Genomic DNA, 14767 nt, shown 5'->3' with positions numbered 1-14767 from the left:
GGATGAGAAGGCTCTGGTGTAAGGAAATTTATTAAAAGGCCTTAATAACCTGTAAACCTCCCTTTCCTCTGCTAAGTAGAAGCACTTTTAGTTAGCCAGTTATAGCTATTTCATTGACAGGTTTTGAAAATAACTTAAAATTAATATTAATATAGTGCCTGCAATGCCTTGACCAGCTTTACTGGTGTTTATTTTCATAATAAATTACTTGCAGAAAAGATGTAGAATCTATAATAAGACTAGCAAGAAAGGGGGAGGAAGAATATAAGTAGTTTCAGTTGTGTATAATGATAGCACACATAAAAATAATGTAAGCAATACCCATTACAAAGCACAAAAGAAAACCAAAATTAAGACTTCAATGCTACCAAGAGTAGTCATCAGCAATTCACAACTAGCCTGGTCATTCTGGACAAGTATCAGCTGAAGCACTGACTAATGAACAAAATGAGTAAGACACCAACTTCTGACCTTCAAATACAGAAGCATTAAAACCTCACCCTGAGGAAAGAGAGAAATTAAGCAAGAACAATAAATGACCTTGCTCCGGTAGAAGCCTTTGATGAAGAGATGGTTACAGTTCAGGATTACAGTAATTTCTTCTGAACCCATGACAAGCAGCTGAAAAGCTGGAGGGCGACCTTATTTTTGAAATTCTGATGATCTCATCTGCTCCGAGTTATTTCCAAAGGGTGATTTGTCTTCAAATTCGTATGATTTTTCTCTCAATTTTTTCTCCTCTGATATAGAAAAACCCCAAAAGGTCTTCTTGCTGCAAAATTATTATCTGCTGCTGAAAACACACTCTCCTACCAAAGTATCCTTCCTTCTTGGTGGCACAATAACAGGGAGAACACCATATGGAAGAAGGAAAGGCTGTTGTAGTTAAAGCAAAGAGTCACCATGTGCAGAAGAACATGAAGTCATCTTTCCCAGCCCCACTCTGAGACGAAATATTCCCCATGCAGAATGTCACTATTGCTGATTATCACCTGTGACTTACAAATGAGGGAGCAGACACGTATTTTGAAATAACTTAGGGCTTCTGAAGAGAAACAGAGAAAACCTACTGAAAAAGAGTTTTTCAGCCTGAAATTGCAGGCCTCCTGAATCCACAGAGGAAAGTCCAAACCATAACTTCATTCTAGAAATTCTTTAATATCTACATTGAAAACTAACACTGCACAGCAGAACATCATTCCTTGAGCCTTGCTTCCTACATGTTTGTAGAAAATATTCCTTCAGCTTTTCCTTTTTCTCTGTTCCAAACATCCAAACACACACCTCCCAACTCCGTGTCATGCTCAGCATTACTTTGGTGGGCAGTGGCAGGGGTTTGTTACTCCTGCTCAGCCTGGCCAGCCAGCACATGTGCCCATTAGTCAGGTGAGTGCTGTCGTGCACAGACGAGGGCTGCTTTACTTTCCACAGACAAACCCTGGCATCTCAAGAGCAAATAGCTTCATTGTACAAGCTTTCTGCAACGTCAGTCCAAGTTGCAGCCGGCCCCTGTGTACACAACTTTGCCTGATAGGGCCGTGGAAACACTGCACCCTTACATCATGGCCTGACAGGTCTCTGAACATGAATAAAGAACTTGGAAGTGTTACTTTTCTGCTTCTAAAAACACAAAACAGAAAGGAAGCTCACACCCTGGTAAGTTAGAAAACCAAGACAATAAACACAAACCAAAATTGTAAAAATTTATTAAAAGGCCTTAATAAAATACTACCTCTGCTTCAATGGAAATATTCAAGAAAGTTAAACTACTTTTATGTGCAATCAAGTGGCAAGACTCCTCAAACACCAGCTATACAGTTTCAGCAATATCATGTCAAAAGTGCCACTCCACTCCTCTTATGTAAAGAAGAACTCAGAAGAGAACAAAGCAAAGAAGTGCCAGAAGTTTCTATGCCAGTTCATGAATATACTGCAAGACAGCCCAGGACTGGACCTCCTCAGTGGCACTGTAGCATAACATGAAAAAGTCAGCAATGGCTGGCAAAAAAAAGAGGAACTGTGGGCTAACAAATATCAGGCAGGATTTAGTCCTTCTTCCAAAAGCATGATTATTCTTTTGTCTGGATGTCATCTTTGTCCCTCTTTGTCTCCATACTTTCCAGCCTGTGTTGGCTATGAACACAACTGAGTCACAGACAGGATTACAAGGGATTAAAGTCCTCACCTTAGCACACTGGTTTGGGACACTGCCAAAGAATACTGGGTGAACACCTTGGTCCTACAGAGGCAGTTCTGCTACGATTATGAGAAGAGCACATTCTTGGCTAAAGCATTTAACTTGGTAAATTACCCATTACTTTAGACATTTTGGCCTAAATATCCAGACTAAAAGACAATGCTGACATTTGTATAAGCTATTTTTATTTATTTATTAATTTTAAGTACCTGTCTGAGGGTAAGCAATTAGCTCTACTTGTGTTTTGCTGTTTGTGGGTTTTTTAAATTAAAAAAAAAGTGTTGGGTTTACTGCTATTTCAGAGCAACATAATGCTTCAGAACTGAAGAACATTTTTTTTTTCCAGTTTTGTGGTGAAACTCACTAAACCAGTGATTTTATAGCTTACAGCCTACAGGCCTCAGAATTCCTTGAATTACTTCTTAAAAGTGCTCAGAAAAAATAATAAAAAAACACAAAGCTGTCAGCAGTCTTAAATTTACTGTATAGGGACTTAAGCTCTTTGGTGGGAAGTCCGTAACGGGTCTACAGATTGAAAGAGATCAGAGAGCTCTGGTCTTCATATATTTTCAAGACAACAATAACTGAACATCATATCACAAACAGAGAGCCTGATAAGCTGTACGTACAACTCTCTCCCGCTTTCCTTATGTGAGGATCTCAAAAGTTTCATTGTGCCTTCTGAGGCAAATTCTTAACACCCTTTCACCCCAAACCCACCAGGATTAGGAAAATGACCAGGTGAACACAAACACAATGTTTAACCAGGCTAAGTCGTAAACTTAGTCGAAGATCATATTGTAAACAGACAAGACCTAGAAAACAGATGTTACTGTTCCAGAGGGACTCCAGTCACACTCGGCTGATTCTTGGGAAAACCAAACAGAGGTTTTACTTAATGCAAACAATGCACACAAAGCACAACTACATAGCATAACTACAGTTATATTTACTACTCCAGTTAAAGACATTTGAGAGCACAAAACTTTATCTGTGTCAGAAACAAAGAGCAACTATCATATGCAAGTTGGAAACAACTATTCTGAGTTCAATTACTCACCTACTAATTCTATCGCCCAAGAGAAAAGGAAATTAGAGCATCTACAATGGAGGAAGTGCCAGCGAGGAAAGCCTTGCTGATGTGCCTTGCTAGTGGAAAAACACAGCAATTTATACAAAACAGTTAGAGACCGTGTGTACACATGGGCAGGGAAGAAGGGAAGGGAGATAATGTGTCATAACAGAAATATGTTTAACACATAGTCTTTGCTATCCAGTAAAACTATGCCTATTAACTCCCAGGCTCATCTCCCGAGGGTGCTCAGAGGACAGACTGCCTGGATGGATTTTTTCAACAGTTTGCCAGGCTGAAAGACATCTTGATGAATAGCAAAAGATGGGACTTCTTCAGCTCCCACTGAATCCAAATACCATGCCATTGAACAAAATATTCCACATAATAACTTTTTTATTAAAAATCTGAAAGCATCTCCCCATATATTTTACCCACACTCCATATAAAGATGACAATCACTCTTGACACAGTGCCTCCCAGACACCTTCCACTCCCAGTTGTTAAAAAAGACTTTGCAAAAGGCAAGATATTAATCCACAGCTCGAGTGAAGAGCCCCAGAGCAAGCTCCTTATGACAGCTTCACTCTTTACACAGCATGTAGCCACCTTTTTCAAAAAACATTTGGGTTTCTTTTTTAAATAGGCAGAACTGCTTCTTGCTCTGCCCATCAGCAATAATTCTGTCAAGATCTTTACAACAGCACAGTGAACAGGCACCTTCTAGGGCTGAACTCCACAAAAACTGAAGTCAGGCTTCTAAGTTAAATTGCAAAAGCTGACTAGAGGTGTTGATACGGATACATACACATCGAAAATGAGGTTTCAGTGTCAAGTGAAGGTAGTGATTGTCAATGGCACTTAAAACCACCTAAATATCAGCTCAATTGCATGTGCTTAGCAGCTCAGATGCAGCTGAAGAAGGGAAGGTCTTGAAGTTACAGCTCACTTTTCTTGGACACCTTGAGCTTGCTCTGATCGTACTTCTGCATATAAATGTAAAGCTTATCTACATAAGAGATAATCAAACTAATGTAAGACAACATAAATTTTGAGGGAAGATGGAGATGTAGGCAGTTGATAAGGTATTCATGACTTCCTTCCACTAAGGATTATTTTTGGAAAAAAAAACAATTAGCAAGTTAGCTATGTAAAATTAATCAGTAAGGAAGCAATTGTTACAATACAGACTTCCAATTACCTCTGAGAGTTAAGGACCTCACTGCTAACGAAGCATGCCACAATTCAGCATTGTTATTTCAGGTTTCCTGCAGAATACAGCACAATGTCTGCATCAGCTGCATTCATGTTTTTAAGGTTGTAAGTGTAACATAATTAAAGATAAGTGTTTGTTTCTCTTAAGTAACAGTTAAGGATATGAAAGAAGTAAGGGACTAAAGAATCAAGGAGCCTTGGTTAGCATCTAAATCGTTGAAATGAAATGTCACATGACCAAACAACTACCATTTCTTTTTTTTTTAATCCATAGAAGATTCCTCTCAGCCAATTCAAGCAAATTGTAGGATTAGTCTTCACTTAAAAATTCCACCAACTTTCACGTAGAAATACTCTTAGCTAAATGAGTAGCAGCACATCTTTCTGTATTAATAGTTTATACACTTCTGCATTATTTATGCTCATCTAGTTTATTTTTCTTCCCAAGCAGGAATACAGTATACCAGAACAAGGATTTATATTCAGTGACGCAACTACGCTAAAAGTCTTCATTGCATCTACAAGAAAAGCAACACCACCCTTTATCATAAGCATGTTCTGAGTAATGAACATAAATATGGGGGAATATGAAGATCTCCACAAGAAAAAAACCACTGGAGTCCCTACTTTTCATGTTTGTATCCACGGCATATTTGATACCACCCCTCCACATACATGGCTGCACACGTCTGACACACATTCTGCAACTGTTTCCCTGAGAATCAGAGGGACTTAGAGCTCTTACTTCTCCTGCAGGCATAAAGAAAAAGGCCAAACAGTGAGGTAATAAAAGTGAAAGAAGGTTACACGGCAATTCTGTAAATCCTTTTTATATTTGCCACTTTGCTTACTTGCGCCTACAGATACTACGTCTACATTATGGTGCAAGTAACTCTGGGTAAACACAATACCCATCATGAAGCCTCTGGAACAACTGTAGCATACTATACTAGCAATTGGAATGCAACTTGTATAATACCCCTCTTTCCTTAATTTTAAACTGTTCATTAAATTTCAGACTTGTTTTGCACTTCCTATTCAAATGAAGTCCTAATACTGTACATCACCAAGGACTGGGAGTAAGGTGTTTAATTTTTGATCAGTTCTGTCAAGTTCAAAGAACAGCTTAATATACTCAAGCAAACATAAGTATTAAAAGAAGATTCACTGACAAAGTCTTTCATTACCATAATTGCAACTACAGAGTTACGTCTCATGCCACTAAAAGAGGTAGAATAAGTAGAGGATGTAGATAAGAAATGTCAAGAAACAGAGTTAAACAAGGCTACATACAGGATCACATCTGTATCCTGTCAGAAAACAGACACCACTACTTCTGACTTATTTCTAAATATTCAGGATGAACCCGCCTTACTTAAGTCACATGTCTCAGGATTTAGTTTCCCTCATAACATTTGTGCAGATGGGCAGATTAAGGAGCATCTTTCTGCATTGGGATACTGTAATGACAGAAGAGATACATGATATTATTGTTAACAGTGAAGAGATGTTTGTAACACTGCTCACTGTAGCTGCACTTCATCAAGAATGCCTTTGCCTTAAAGCGAACTACCATTCAAGCAACTTGATGTAACAATCTTAAATGTTTTCCCATCTTCCCTTCAGTTAGCAGTGAGTGCCTAAAACAGAAGGAAAAACTACCCTTGGTAATTCTCCATACTGCTGTGCAATGCACATTACTCAACTTTAGGCAAAGCCTTTTTCAGCTGTGCAAACAAGAACTCCCTTTTAAACTCTAACATGTTTTTAAAAGCCTTTCAATAGAGATATAGTAGCAACACACTTCCATTCTCAGATTTCTGCAAGTTCAATTTGGACTTGGGCAGTCCTGTAGCTCAGATTCACTAGCAACGGCAAACCTTTTTCAACTGCCTATGTTCAATCATTAGAGACCAAGAAACTTATTTTTAAATATGCTTGAACGCTCTCAAGCATTTGATCAAGGTGTAAGACTTTGTCTCACATTGCCACACGCACTAAATGAACACCAAAAGACCATTCTTTAATAATGCCACAATATCATTTCTTCAAAAGATTGTGAGCACCTTTCCAGTAATCAACAGGTGTCAAGCAATTACTTTGAGCTCAAGATAAAGTCCGAAGTTTTTCAACAGTTATAAGCTCCCTTTATTTCTCCCTCAGTCTATATACTGGAAGTGCAAGACTAGTCCATCCTCAAATTCATATCATTAGTCTACCTTCACATTCTTCAGGTAAGTTCAGTCTTTGTGTAATTCCATATAATTTGGAAAAATGTTTCTCTACATTAGCTGTCATCAATCCATTATAAAGCTAGCAACCACTGCTACAGAACATTCCTAAAAATCTTCCAAATTCCAATTAGGTTGGTAGTGAATAAGCCAGGCATACCTTAATACAGTAACAGCTCAACAGGTTAATGAATAACAGCAGCAGGTAGCAGAGGAATAATACAAATCAGGGAAGATGAAAGAAACAGCTCACAAGACTTACACTTAATCTAGTTTTACACTGATAACACACAAAAACATTTTTCTGACTACAAGCAACCTGGAGGTTTTAGCCAGAATGTCAGTAAGCTCATTCCACAGGTCAAGTACCAGTTCATGCAAGCCCACATGAAAATTGACTCATGTGGAAAGTCTCACCCATTGGTGCCTTAAACAAGTTCTGTGAGCTAAACCATGTTTGTAATTAGAATTCAGAGACCAGATACACTGGCATGTCAATAAGACTACATACTCTTATGGAAATAGTTTACTGTAGAAATTTATATAAGAAAAACACTAAAAAGTGAGGGAAAGTACTTATAGAGTATGAAACTCAAAAAAATTAGTAACATGCAGAGAAGAAAAAGCACAAAAGCCTACAAGTAAAGTTAGAGCATCTGCTGGGAATCTTACCAGGAAGGGAAAGCACAGAGTTTAAGCTCAGGATATAGGCATCAAAGATTAAGGGACTTAACACAGCAAAGATAAAAATATTTTTCACACATGGGATATTCTTGTCTTTAAGAATGTAGAAATATTTTTTATACCAACAGATCAACACAAAAATATAGGGCAATGTTAAAATATAGGCCAACTGAGGGAGACCATGGAAAAGGAGAGGCAAACAAGCATGGAACAATCAGCCCATGGCAGAGCCCGTGACAAAGACTACCAGGAGTTCTCATTCTGATGACAGATGCTGCATCAAGTCCACTAAAGGAGCCCAGGATTACCTAAATCTACATCACACACACCAGACATTACTTACCTTGGGGTCCATCCTCCAAAGGCTGATGATAAACCAGACAAAAGACTAATATCGCTCGTGGAACCTGCCTTCAGTCTTGCTCTTGCACATCCCAGTGACACATTATGTAACTTGGCACCAATAAAGGAACACAAAAAGCAATCAACCACCCAAGCAGTAACCAGTTGTGTAAGTCCAAATCTATTCATGGACTGAAAGACAACAAGCTTCACATCTAAATCCCTTACAGACTCCTGTGCCTGAATGACCTGAAGCAAAGAAAATATACCAGTCAAAGAATGATCCTCTTTGGTAAAGTTCAAGAATTAAAAATAACACGAGAAATAAAAAACAAAAAAGACCTGCAGACCTGCTGCCATTTTTCTCTTTAGTTATTCTGAATTAGTTCTGGGATTTGCAATGATCCTTCTGTTTGCTCCTCCCGTGAGAAATGCAAGTTAATCCATTAAAAACAAAACAGACAAACACAAACATTACAGAACAGCTGACCCATACTACTTAAAATTCTGGAAACACAGAGCACTTGTCATGGCTGCAGTTCTTTCCAGAGCACAACCAGCACTGGAAGAAAAAGTAACTACTGCTTCCTTAATTCCTAATCTTCAGTGAGCATATAAATTTTCTAGCCAATCAGCCAGCAGAACAAGCTGTAAGCAATGTCTAATTTTAAAGGATTAATCAGCTAAATCAGTTAAAAAAATAGGGAGGAAACAGAAACCTACAAAGCTTTTGCTGTTCATCACCATAGCTTTGCAACCTAGTACGGAGTTCCCCTCCAACAAGACTGGGCATCTGTATTTTCTATGGTCATCTCATAAAGCTTCTTAGTATTTCAGTCAGTTCCCTAGCCACCAGGAGAAGACATCTTGTGTCACAGCTCAGGAGTGGAAGTTCTTGATTACTACAAAATATGGGCCAGCAGAGGTGGGAAGAGACTAAATTTCCCTCTTCCCTCCTGCAGCTATTAAATTTCCATAGTGGCAGTAACTCAGCATTTGTCAGCCTAGCTGAATTTACAACAATTAAGCTTTTGATGCTAACCAGGAGTGAACGAGACTTCTGTCGGATTCAAACTTACTTCAGTCCTAGGCCTGACTGTGAAGGTACACATAATATTGTCATCTTCCGCCCCTACCCTCATAGGAATATGCACAAAGAGGAAGCTCCAGTTTTGTATCTCACAGAACACAAACCTGACTACCCTAACCCTAACATTCATCCCAAATACCTTAGGGAGAGACCCTGCCCCTGCACTCCAAGAGTTAAGTCAAGGTAAATCAAAGCACCATAAGCAGTCCTCACCCACCAGCTGATTAGATGAGACCTTCTGCACACAGAGGTATCACTGACCACCTGCCGCTTTATCAGTGACAATCAAGCCACATGCAACCTAGAAATCCCTACCCTAAGCCATTAACTTTGGGTTGCATAGGATTCCTAGCAGAGTTGGGAAATCGCCTTCTTCCAGTCCAGCTCATGGAAACCTCAGCTTAACTTCACTCCAGCCAGCCCTTCACCTGTCAAACTCCAAATCCCTAATGGGCTCAGTGAGTGACACAAGGCACAGCTGCTCAGGCAATGCGGCACGGAGAGCATCAGCCGCCCCAGATTTGCTCTGCAGAACTTCGCCCTGCCTTTGGATAGAGGTCACTCATGTCCCAGGAGCACATCACACTGATGCTGGATAGATCCAGAGCAGGAGACCAACTACCATAGCAAAAGCTTTCCCATACCAGCCTTCGCACCAGGCAGCACTCACCGCAGGGACATCCACCCACTTCCCCCAGGGACACACACCCGCCCAACACTTTGGAGAACGGCTGTCCACGGCATCCCCCTCCCGGCACTGCCGCCCCCACGGGCCCGCGGGACAGGGGCGGGAGGGGACGAGGCGGGCTCTCACCTGGAGTAGCACGGCCAGCAGGACGCACAGATACACCTGGTAGGGCCCCATCTGCCCCACCAGCGGGAACGCCTCCTCCACCTCCATCCCGCTCCGCGCCCACCGGGCAGCGCATCCCCGGGGCGGGGCGGGGAGCAGCGGCCGGGCCCTCGCGGGGCAGCAGGAGCAGGAGGAGGAGGAGGAGGAGGAGGAGAAGGAGGAGGAGGAGAAGGAGGAAAGGGCAGGAGGCGCGATGGGACGCTCGTGCGCAGGCGCCGGGAAGAGCAGCCGGGATACGGCCACCTCCGTCCCTCCTGTCCTCCTTTCCCGGGCGCTCGCCGGGGAAGCGGAAGCGCGCGCGGCGGTAGCGCACGCGCACGGCTCGGGATTAAATAATTTGGGGTGGGAGTGCGTTCGGTGGGATGTGAGGGGCTGCGTGAGAGAGTTGAGGGGTGTCAGGGCGGCAGCGCGGAGCTGCCTCGGGCTGGGCTGTGAGCGGGTGCGGGACTGGGGAGGGGGATGCGGGACTGGGGAGGGGGATGCGGGACTGGGGAGGTGGATGCGGGACTGGGGAGGTGGGTGCGGGACTGGGAGGTGGATGCGGGACTGGGGAGGGTGCGGGACTGGGGAGGGGGTGCGGGACTGGGGAGGGGGATGTGGACTGGGAGGGATGGGACTGGGGAGGTGGGTGCGGGACTGGGGAGGTGCGGGACTGGGGAGGTGGGTGCGGGACTGGGGAGGTGGGTGCAGGACTGGGGAGGGGGTATGGGACTGGGAGGGGTGGGACTGGGGAGGGGGATGCAGGAGGAGGGGGATGCAGGTGGAGGGGGATGTTGTGCCTCCTGAGATGCAGCATCTCTGGTCCCAGCTGTTTGGACGGAGAAGGGGCAGAGAGGTGTTACCCCTGGAGCTTGGGTTAGACCAAGGCTCACGCTGGCCCTGCGGGCCGGGGGAGGAGGCTGCGCTGGGTCCGCGCTGGCGAGGTGGTTCTGGGGTTTATGGCATCCTCCGTGCAGCAGCTTAGCTCTCGTCGTCCGGTGAAGAGCTCATCCTAAGAGCACAGTGAAGCTACAGTCTCTGTCCAGCGGGTTTGCACCTGTTAAGTTAGACATTAGGAAGAAATTCTTCACAGAAAAGGTGGAATCTCCACAGATAGTGGAAGAGGCTGTCAAGAAAGGTGGTGGAGTCACTGTCCCTGGAGGTGCTTAAGGACAGACTGGGCGTTGCACTCAGTGCCATGGTTTAGTTGACATGATGGTGTTTGGTCATAAGTTGGACTCGAAGATCTCAAAGGTCTTTTCTAACCTAACTGATTCTGTGATTCTGAACAGTGTTAGCCCTGTGTCTGGGAAGCTGAACCCACACAGTGCACACTGCTGAAGTTCTCTCAGTTCATGCAGGACCCTGAAGTGCTGACAACTGTGGAATATTCTGTAATGATACTTCATAGCATACCTGCTAGTAGTTGGGGGGAAAAAAAAGCCAACAGTGGCATAAGACTATTGTGTAGGTGCCATTAGAGACCATTTCTGGACCTACACAAACCTTGCTGTTCTTGATTTAATGCCTGGTGAGCACATGCCTTTCTCCATTACAACAGTCGCTACAAAACTGTATTTGTAATGTATTTTATGTAAAGCATTTGGAGAGCCTTCATTGTGAACATGTGGTAGCATTTCACAGTTAAAAGTAGTGGCTCTGGTTTGTGAAGGAACACAAACTCTGCTGCACAGGGAATGGAAGTAAGATAAATACATGTGAAATATCCATATTAATGCAAAATGGCAGTGAGCTTTTCATGGTCCATTTCCATTCTATCTTTACAACAAAACTCCAGAAACATGAAACAAATGACTATTGAGACTTTTTTACCTTGTGGTACCAAGAAACAGCAGCAACATCTTTATGCTTGTGTCCTTTAGTGTATGAGCAACAGCTGGAGAGAAAGGAAGAGAGTTGTGTCGTGAGATATGACCTTTAGGATCATGCCAGGAGCCAGGAAATAATACGATTTCCTTGCTGTAAAAATCTTGGCAAATTGACAAGCATCAAAGCAATTTACTCTTAATATGAAATTCACCTTTGCCCTAAGCACTTCTTTTCATATTTGAGGCTTAGTAGAGATTGATTAAAGGCAAAGCAGCAAAGGATTTCTGAAATGTCAGGACCTTTCTGCTGTTCACCCAACCGCAGTTGTCTCATTTTATTGCTCAGCTAAGATGTGGAGATGTCCTGGTGCTTGGGACGCTCTGTGTTCATCTCCCCTGTATCCTTCCCGCTCTCCCAGTCAGTTCAGTCACGCTCTATGGCAACCACAACTTTATTGCAGCTTGCCCAGCAATAGAGAGAACTGTTGCCTTTGCAATCAAGCCCCCAGCCCCTCCTTAACTCTTGAGCAAAGGCAAACAGAGCTGGGAAGGAGATGGTACTTGGCTCCCTATCAGAAGGGTACTGCCTTCTGCATTGCTGTGCTCCCTGCACTGCCCAGGCACTTCTCATCTCCTCACTTGGGATCTCCAGTCCCGTGCCTGGGAGTTTTTCTTCCCAAGTTCCCTGCTTCCTTACAGCCACACAAGCTACAGGCTCTGCCCTCTGTAAGGGCACCAATTAGAACTGGCAGCTCTCTGCTGTATTCACCTCCTCGTGAGCTGCCTTTCAGATGATCCTCTTACTCTGCTCCTTTCATGGCTCTGCTGAGGTAACACCTCTGACTCTGCAGGCCCCAGTCCTGACTGTACCGAAGTGTACATGTTGGATTTAGGCACATCAACATGGTGCAACAATGCCCTACACCCGTGGAGAACAGCTGTTAGGGAGTTATCTCCTCTTGTGCTGCTGCTTCCCGAACAGAGTCCAGTGGACAACCGTGAAGATGATTAAGGGACTGAAGCATCTGTCCTGTGAGGAAAGGCTGAGAGATGTGACTGTCTAGCCTAAAGCAGAGAAAGCTCAGTGAAGAGCTTCTCAGTGTGTGTAAATACCTGATGGGAAGGAATGAAGAGGAAGAGCCCAGGCTCTTCTCAGTGCTGCCTCCCAGTAGGATAAGAGGCAATGGAAACAAATTAAGAAACGCCCATGAAACTCAATCTGAATACAATGATTTTTATGCATTTATTTATCTATACATATTACTGTAAGGGTGGTCAAATACTGGAACAGGTTGCCTTAGGCAGGTTATGGAGTGTCCATCTGTGGAGATACTTAACACCCAACTGTACATGGTCCTGGACAACCTGCTTTAGCTGACCCTGCTTGAGCAGAGGAGGTAGACTAGATGATCTCCAGAACTGACTTCCAATCTCAACTATTTTATGGTTCTGTAGTTTGTGTGTCACAACTATGACAGAGCCTCTCATATTCCCACTTCATTCTAAACCTTAGAGATTTTGGTCACACCACCAAAAATGCCTGATTTTAGCAGGGATTTGGCTTTTCACTTTTTGCAGTGTAATCTGAATTGTTGGCAGAAAGGGTGGTGTTTCGGGGTCATCCTGAAGGAGGGACTTGGTAGGAGTGTATCTGTGGGGGACTGACCAGAGGTATGAGGCAAGGAAGCCAGGCAGAGCATAGGGGGAGGAAATGAAGAACTGACTAGGTGAAGTAAAATACCCCTTAAACCATCATCCTAAGCCCCAAACATGCAGATCACCTCATGTCACATTCTGCAATGTCCATATGGTGAATTTAGTAGGAAAAAGAGCTTCTTCATCTTCCTGAATTTCACTGACAATTGAAGGTGTCTGTCTGGTGAGGCCACTGGCTTTGGAATGGATGAGATGTAATGTTTAGAGGTTTCAGCCTTTTGTTGACATAACAATAGCACTGCACTGCACCTGACCAATGATCTGTCCTTGCTGGATCCCTCAGATCTTCCCAGAGCATTATTGTCTGTAAAGTTCATTAGGAGGAAGCAATTTGCTTCCTCCTCCTCCTCATTAATAACCATGTCAAATAAGAATACTCTTAACAATCCTGTCTGTGGGGGATTTTTATTTTAATGAGAGATATTCAGGCTTCTTACTCAGCCATAAATATGGTATCCCCTAGACTCTTCCACGTGCTCCCAACCCCCCTCTTCTACTGCTTCATGGGTTTGTTTCTCTGTAGAGGCTTACACATCAAATTCATCTGGGTACCCCAAAACTGAGACAGGTGCATGGCTTCTTTTTCAGATACATTCAGCCCTTTTCTATCTGTATGTAATGATGACCCAGAGCATTCAAAGCACTACATACACATGAATGCAAAGGGATAACCCAAAGCTATGTTCCATTCTGGGGAAAAAAAAAAAAAGGGAAAAAGAAGTAGTTAAATCAGATATCTTAGGGCTAAGAACTCATTCTGCTTCATTGGCATTGTGTTTCCAGATTCGTTAAATTCATTTGTAGTAGATTCTGACAATGGCTGTTAATTTTGCCTTAGAAACATAACCAATAATAGTTTGAAAAAAAAGACTGTAAAAGGACTTTTGGTGCTCCCACCTTCGAGCATCTTTCTACCTGTTCAAAGGGTGGCCACACAAGTTGTGGATTCAGCATTCAGCACAGTTGAGATCTAAAGAAGATCTGTTCCTGATGGAGGAAGCTTCAGCTTGTTCATGAGTGGACGTTGTAAGCTATGAAACTCCATAGCCCAGGCTGCTGTGGATGACAGAAGGTAAGTGGGTTCGAGTGAAGAATCGACAAGTACAAATTCATCTAAAGTTTATCTAATGCAAAGAGGAAACACCTCTGTCTCTGGAAAGTCCCTGAGAGGCAAATTGTTCAAAGCTGGTACCTGGAGGAAATACTTACCCTCTCTTCTGATATTCCTGCCTAGGCATCAGCTTTTGGCCATAGTAAGAGATGGGATTTGGGTCAAAAAGATGGGATTTCGCTGTCCTGTTGCACAGCCACTCTTGTTCTCTTGCACTTCATCAGGTTTCCATCCCCTCCTGACCTCCATCTCCCTAACTCACAGGAGGTTTCCAACACATCATCTGAGCTGAATGCTGAATTGCAAATAATTGAGCTCTGACTGAGGCAGTGAGAACGGCACCGGTGGGAAGAGGTGGTGGAAACCTCATCCATAAGAATATAAGAGGGTTATAGTTCATAAAAACAGTTACTGTTAAACAAGCTTGGGGCTAAAAGAGGCTTCCTCC

At 43.1% G+C, this 14767-nt stretch overlaps 1 protein-coding gene across 3 annotated transcripts in view; it reads right to left on the bottom strand.

The window, feature by feature from the left end:
* Nucleotides 1–9854, bottom strand: part of SLC22A15 (solute carrier family 22 member 15) — a 39744-nt gene extending 29890 nt beyond the window's left edge. The window contains exons 1-2 of one of the 3 annotated variants that reach the window (XM_050332929.1): nt 9646–9746; nt 7743–7852 (exon numbers count right to left, since the gene is read on the bottom strand). In XM_050332929.1, the coding sequence (XP_050188886.1) occupies nt 7743–7754 (12 nt within the window). In that variant the 5' untranslated portion in view covers nt 7755–7852; nt 9646–9746. Of the gene's footprint in view, nt 1–7742; nt 7937–9645 lie in introns of those variants that run through there. The other 2 variants (XM_050332927.1, XM_050332928.1) reach the window with 2 other exon arrangements.
* Between the last annotated feature and the right edge of the window lie 4913 nt (nt 9855–14767).

This window comes from Myiozetetes cayanensis, unplaced genomic scaffold (assembly GCF_022539395.1).
Source record: "Myiozetetes cayanensis isolate MyiCay16 unplaced genomic scaffold, myiCay2020 scf5-8, whole genome shotgun sequence".
Lineage (NCBI taxonomy): Eukaryota > Metazoa > Chordata > Aves > Passeriformes > Tyrannidae > Myiozetetes > Myiozetetes cayanensis.
This window is presented reverse-complemented; position numbering and strand designations above follow the sequence as displayed.